Raw genomic sequence first — 7,701 nt, 5'->3', positions numbered from 1 at the left:
CTCACAAATCCCGTATATCCAAATATTGTTTGTATTGTAACATACAGACCAAAAAGCAAGAGTACATTGACATCTATGGACCCGAACGTCCAATAATTTCTCCCCTTTCAAATATTTTTATGGCCAGAATTGTTTACAGAATTCTGTTCTCTTTATTGTATTAAAGCACTGGTTTACAGGTCTTTGCATTTGTAACATCCATCATTGTAAATGCTGTCGAGATTTGCTTGTAGTACTTGTTCTAATTTTATTGGTACTTCACTGGCATCAGTATTTGCCTCAACTATTGAAAAGTAACCTCACTTATCTTTGTCAGTTTAATCTCAGTCTTCAGACTGTTAATTTGGGCTATTTTATACACGATAACCATGTGTAAACTAGTGAAGCAGTTCACCATTCTAAAGTACTAATAACTGGATTTGTGCTGTGATGACATCTCTTTAATTACCTCTTAGTTGTTACGGACTGCAGTAGTACTACTGCATTACCTTGACCAATAACGGACAAAAAGGGAAAATGTTGGACATCCATTGTTTCAATATCAAAGTTACTAAAACTTCCAGAGATATTTCAGTATTTACCTTCACAGGCCCTTTGCTTCAGCAGTGTTAGACAGATTGGCAAGCGTTCTGTTCAATTTTGTAATTTATGTGGCTATTGTAAATGTAACCTCATGAATGCTCATCATATTCTGTTATTTCCTTTTTTCAGTTTCAGAGTTTTCAGATTGATTTTAATCTGTTTTTAAATAACTGTTGAATTAAATGGGTATTTTCCAGTAATCTATTTATGCATAAAAGTTGATTTTTCTTGCTCTTGGAAGGGTTACTATGTGAGCGATGATGGAAAAATGTTTTGACATTTAAGGAAGTGCTGTTTTAAAAACTCAAAGCATGACAGGTGTAATTTATTGTCATCATGGATCTATTTGTGACATGAGATTTTTGTTCATATTGTTGTACAAGTGATCATGTTTTGAAATACAAAAAAAAGAGGAGAAAATACGATGTACAACAAATGGTTCTGAACAGGAATTATAATAATGTTGTATTTCCATGAAATAAAAAAATATCTAACTGAAATGGGCTGATTTATTAGAATGATTTGTATGTATTTATTATTATTATTATTATTATTATTATTATTTGCCTTAAAGGGATAGTTTACCCAAAAATGAAAATACTGTCATCATTTATTCCCCCTCTAGTTGTTCCAAACCTGTATAAATGTCTTTGTTCTGCTGTACACAAAGGAAGATATTTGGAAGAATGTTTGTATCCAAGCAGATCTCACTCCCCATTGACTACCATAGTAGGGGAAAAAGAAAAAAAAAAACATCTAGCCATAATTTTCATTTTTGGGTGAACTATCCCTTTACTACGGAATTTTACTAATCAATAATAAAAAAAATCTTGAGATTAAAGTTGTTAAATTTCGAGAAAACAGTTGAAATAAAATGTTGAGAATAAACTTGTTAAATTACGAGAATAAACCCGTTAAATTACAAGAAAAAAACTCGTTAAATTTCGAGAATAAACTCGTTAAATAACAAGAAAGAACTTGTTAAATTTCGAGAAAAAACTCGATAAATTTCGAGAAAAAGGTTGAAATAAAATGTTGAGAATAAACTCGTTAAATTACGAGAAAAAAACTCGTTAAATTTCGAGAAAACTCGTTAAATTTCAATAACAAATTCGTTAAATTATGAGAAAAATGTCGTTAAATTTCAAGAAAAAAGTCGAGATAAAATGTTGAGAATAAAGTCATTAAATTAACAAATTTATTCTCGTAATTTAATGAAATTGTTCTCGTAATTTAACGAATTTTTCTCATAATTTAACGAATTTGTTCTCGTAATTGAATGACTTTTTTCTCGTAATTTAATGACTTTATTCTCAACAATTTATCTCGACTTTTTTCTCAATTTAACGAGTTTATTCTCAACATTTTATGTCTACTTTTTTCTCGAAATTTAACAACTTTAATCTCGAGATGGTTTTATTTTTTTATCATTGCTTGGCCCTAATCCTCTTCCGTACCTTTAAGCTTCAATTAATTAGCATTTAGTGTCAATTATTCAATTGAAGCAGTGTTTAATCTAGGCTGGAGCTTACCACAATCTTCCAGTTTAATTATAAAAAGTTAAATTATAAAATATTTTCTTTTTATCTAAAACTTACAGTAGTTTTAGCTAATCTTTTTGGTGTTTTCTGAGGTGGAATAACAGCACTTTGCTATTTTGGTACCAATATGCATCAAAGTATAGAACAGTAAAATGCCTTTAAACTTTATTTCATCTTTATTTAAGAAAGCTTTATTTGAGTAGGAGTCTTCAGATATTACCATGTTAATGCCTAATTGGTGATTTAATCAGTAAGTTCCTGTGATTTTTCACACCTTGGGTAGGTCTGAATAGGATGTAATTAATTGCCTTGTTTTTAAGAACATTTCATCTAATGCAGGAGGCACTTAGCACTAGATAAACATTTCCTCCACATGGGGATGATGATGGCACAGCTGGAAATGTGAAGAATCCACAACGTTTTTCTCTTTCAGAAACTTAATTTGTAGAAGTTTCAAGGATGTTATGAATATTTTGCTCACTTTTGACAATATGAATAGCCTACAAGACTCATAAAGTCTGTTTTGTGAGAGCAGGAGTGTTTCTTGAGGCCTCTGATTGGCTGAGCTGAACGGGCAGGCAGAGGAGGGTGGTGCTTTTAAATGGCACACAGAGTAAATGTTTGCTTTCCATCAATAAAAATGACACCCAACACCCCCAATCCGCCAAACAGCTGTCTCTCACAAAGGAGAGGACGGGAGAGGGGTGAGCTGTGACCACTGAATGAGACACAATGCCAACCTTACAGACCGAAAAATAGATGCACATGAATATTATATATCGGTCTATATATACATCTTTATAGCAGTGATGATCAGAGTCAGAAAATAATTAAGAGTCAATATTTGCCTCCTGAACTTCAGGAAGAGTTTTCAGCTTTTAAGGGCCATTTTTTTTCTTTATCATCTTTTTTCTTTTTCTTTTTTTCAAATTACATTCATAGATTTGACAATTTATTACCTATTAAATATAAAGCAACTATTAAACACAAAACAGCTTATTTAGGTGATAATATGTATAATTAAACCTAGAATAGAACATTAAATTATTAGTATAATAATAATAGTAGTAATATAATATTAATAGTATAATAAAATAATAATTGTAATACTTAGCCTATATGTAGATACACTTTCTTTCTTTTTGTGAAACCAAAAATAATTCCACAATTGTTAGTCTTTATCAAGCTGAAAGAAAGAAAGAAAGAAAGAAAGAAAGAAAGAAAGAAAGAAAGAAAGAAAGAAAGAAAGAAAGAAAGAAAGAAAGAAAGAAAGAAAGAAAGAAAGAAAGAAAGAAAGAAAGAAAGAAAGAAAGAAAGAAAGAAAGAAAGAAATTTCAAGCCCTTTGAACAATGTAACTTTACATTATCAAGAGATAATCTGACCATTGTTGAATCTTGAACGTTTACTTTAAGTCGTTTGAACACAATGTTTTGGGCTAGGCCTAAAACTGTCAGGCCATTTTGAGACAATAAATTTTAGATGATCTTTTTATTGAAGCCGTGTAATTGCTGAATAAAATAAAGTCAATAGAGCAGTGCTGTAGGCTAGTGTGTGTGTATGGTGCAGAGGGCAGGAGGTGGGCAGGACGCTGGTCAGAGGGCGGGAGATCAGCACTCATATATGTGACTCAGTCTGTGAGGAGCAACACACTTCCAAACTTTCCTGACTGGACTCCTACTGCAGTTTACACACATAGTGTGGGATTTCCAAATGCTCTGTGATCCAAATTGAGGTTTAAATATAATTTATTTAAAATTCACTCTGGAATTTTGCATTATTTGGCAATTAATTATTTAGTTGAATAACTGAAGACATGATTGACGAAGTAAAACGTGAGAGAGGCGATCAATGGATGTCATATTACTCCAGCGAGGTATGTTTCCCATGGGAGAAAACATTTCATTCAATTTACCTGTCATTTCTCATTTATAATAACTGATATTTCGTAATTACTGTTAACTTCAGTTGTTTTGCGAGGAAATAGCCTATTTATTCTCCAAAATAGCTAAATAGAGCAACTAATATTTTTTTTTATTTTTTATTTTTTTTATTTATAACTTGCTAACTTTTATTTTTTCATTTTAATGACGTGTTTATGTCATATTTGACGCATAAAACACCTCTAGTTTAAAACTAATCTTAAATTAAGGCCTATAGCTTGTTATTTTCTTCTAATTCATTCAAACATATTTTTTTTCCAGTCAAAACAACAGAACCCTTTTAAAATAGTCTGGAACAGGTGACTTGAATCTGTTTGAAGGTTTTATCTGCATGACGCAGTCACGTTAATGTTCCCATGGTTATACGTGTGTTTTCATCTTGTCTGCGTCAGTGTGTGTGTGTGTGTGTGGTCTAGCAGCAGTTAATTGATTGACTCTGTGATTGTGTTGAATGTCTCGCGCTTTGACACTCATGTATGACTTACAATCGGCCCAGCACGGGCTCATAACCAGAGGGGCGTTTCGGAATCCGAAACACGAAAGCGGGGTTCCGACTTGAAAGGGCCGAATTATTACGAACGGTGTCCATTTGGGGGAAAAAGAACAACTGAGAACAGCAGTCGCGCCCCCAAACACCCCTCTGTCATGAGATAGAAAAAGGCGGACGGTGAGTGACTTAAAAAGAGACAAAACAAGGGTGAGAAGAAAAGCCGGACTAGCCGGATAATGGGGTTATCGTCGGGGTGGGTGGTCAGAATACATTTACATGGCGTTACCAAAGGCGCCAAGGTTTGGTTATGAAATAAAGGTTAGGCAGGAATCTATGGACGTCGATGTCAGCAATACAAGTGATGCACACTGAATGTCCAATATTAATGAGTTAATATATTTATGACCCAAATCATGCATTACCAAAATGCTCAAAGAGCAAGCAAATGTGTGACCCTGGACCACAAAACCAGTCATAAGGGTCAATTTTTTTGAAATTGAGATGTATACATCATCTGAAAGCTGAATAAATAAGCTTTCCATTGATGTATGGTTTGTAAGGATTTGGCCGAGATCATAACATAGACATAACAAAGAAGAAAATTGAAAATCATAATACTATAAACAGCAAACTATAAAGTCTTTTAAATTATATAGCTCATTCAGATTTATATTTAATCAGATTTTTTTTTTTTTTGTCAAAGAAAAAGCCATAATTTGAGTGACAAATTCAACAATTGCCTTTGAATAATATATTTAATATAAAAATATCCTAATTTTATGTTTTAAAAAATTATCCTAATCATTGTTAACATGTATTAATTACTTTAATGAGCTCGATTGAGTTAATACTAATATTTATGACCTAAATAATGCATTACCAAAATGCTCAAAGAGCAAGCAAATTTGTGACCCTGGACCACAAAACCAGTCATAAAGGTCAATTTTTTGAAATTGAGATTTATACATCATCTGAAAGCTGAATAAATAAGCTTTCCATTGATGTATGGTTTGTTAGGATTTGTCCGAGATGCAACTATTTGAAAATTTGGAATCTGAGGGTGCAAAAAAATCAACATATTGAGAAAATCACCTTTAAAGTTGTCCAAATGAAGTCCTTAGCAATGCATATTACTTAGAAAAAAAGATGTTTGATATATTTATGGCAAAATATCTTCATGGAACATGATCTTTACTTAATATCCTAATGATTTTTGGCATAAAAGAAAAATCAATCATTTTGGCCCATACAATGTATTGTTGGCTATTGCTACAAATATACCCATGTGACTTAGGACTGGTTTTGTGGTCACTCAATCCTGTAAGGCAGAACATTAAACTGTATATTAGCCTTTTTGTTGTTGTTTTTTTTTTTTTTTTTTTTTGCCCTTTTTAAAAGGGGGGATATTTCTCTTTATGTAAAGTAGTTTTTTTACCCATATAAACCATACTTCCATTTATGTAGCCTATCATACTTTATTTGAAAACGAACTACAGTAAATTTGATGGCTGTTAATTATAAAATCAAAATAATGCACACAATTATAACTCTATGAACAGCAAACTATAAAGTTTTTTTTAAATCATATAGCTCATTCAGTTTTAGATTTAATCAGTTTAATGTTTTTTTTTTGTTTGTTTTTTTGTCAAAGAAAAAGCCATAATTTTAGTGACACAAATTATCCTAATTTTATGTTTTAATAAAATTATCCTAATCATTGTTAGCATGTATTAATTACTTAAATGAGCTCATTGTTTCTACCTTAAATTAATACATTGTTAGCTAACTGCATGACTTGTATATGTACATTTCTGAAATTACATAATTTGGACACAGTCCCCTCTGATAACAGATCACTCTAAATTATAATGCTGACATATGCATTTCCTGTAAAGCTGCTTTGAAACGATATGTATCATGAAAAGCGCTATACAAATAAATGTGAATTGAATTGAATAAAATATAAGACATTTTTTCACCTTTGATTTTTGCCACAAGGCCTTGGTATATTTCTGACTCTGTCCCTCACATTACAATAATAATGTTCTTTTCAATTATAATGATCATTTCTCGTCTTTGCAGGTGTATTATGGAGCAGACAGTCTGCCGCTGGGCCCTAGAGGATATTCCCCCCCAGAGCATCACTACCTGAGTTACGGCCCGTCGTGTGATTCAGCAGCTGCGGGAAACACCGGGAGGCTTGAAAGCCCAGTGGGGATACTGCCTCCACCAAATCCCAAAGGATACGTTGAAAGCAGCTCCAATGAACCTGAGTTTCCGGCACTGAAATCAGTTTACAGACGGACCTTAAGCCATGCCAAACCGCCGTATTCCTACATTTCTCTAATCTGCATGGCAATCCAGCAGTCACCAGCCAAAAGACTGACTCTGAATGAGATCTACGACTGGATCCGCCAACTCTTCCCGTATTACAGACAGAATCAACAGCGATGGCAAAACTCCATCCGCCATTCCCTGTCGTTCAATGACTGCTTCGTGCGCGTACCGAGATCGCCAGACTCGCCAGGGAAAGGCTCATACTGGGCCCTGCACCCCGACTCCGGTAACATGTTCGAAAACGGCTGCTACATGCGTCGCCAGAAGCGCTTCAAGTGCCAAAAGGCGACGTCGCCATCAACAACGAAAAATTCGGATGGGGAAGCTGTGAAAGTTGAAGGGAAGAAAAAAAAGGTGGAGGTCAAGACAGTCATCTCTTCTTGCAAATCACCTGTACCTCCTTCGAGTGACACCACAACACAGCGTTCAACCATATTACCAGCGTCCTATCCAACCAACAAAGAACCTTCCCATCTTCCTCAGCATCTTACTCACTCACATGCTTTGTTTCCTACCCAGACTCCAGATATCTCAACACACTCCCTGAGTGTCCCATTCCCAACAATGTCCAGCCCAAACCTGCAGTCTGTCCCGTCAGCCTCTATGGAAACCAGCTTGCACTGTGAACCAACATCCCAAAACCCAATTTCTGTCCCGCGACTTATGGACTTCCAGTACTGCGAGACCCCTGTGAGCTACCCGGTTTACTGTCAGACAAATTCCCATCCCAACTTCACCACATATGCTGGAGACTCCGTTTACTATCCTGGATTTAGCATGTGTTCTACTCCTCTTCTGAGTTCCTCCTGA

At 34.4% G+C, this 7,701-nt stretch overlaps 1 protein-coding gene across 1 annotated transcript; it reads left to right on the top strand.

Moving 5' to 3' along the window:
- Nucleotides 1–3,796: 3,796 nt before the first annotated feature.
- Nucleotides 3,797–7,701, top strand: foxa (forkhead box A sequence). The gene is made up of 2 exons (XM_067376521.1): nucleotides 3,797–3,997; nucleotides 6,637–7,701. Exons 1-2 carry the CDS (start codon nucleotides 3,938–3,940, stop codon nucleotides 7,699–7,701), a joined length of 1,125 nt encoding a protein of 374 aa, XP_067232622.1. The 5' UTR covers nucleotides 3,797–3,937.

This window comes from Chanodichthys erythropterus, chromosome 1 (assembly GCF_024489055.1).
Source record: "Chanodichthys erythropterus isolate Z2021 chromosome 1, ASM2448905v1, whole genome shotgun sequence".
In the NCBI taxonomy this organism is placed as follows: Eukaryota; Metazoa; Chordata; class Actinopteri; order Cypriniformes; family Xenocyprididae; genus Chanodichthys; species Chanodichthys erythropterus.
Note: the sequence above shows the minus strand (reverse complement) of the source record. Positions and strands in the feature narration are given on the sequence as shown.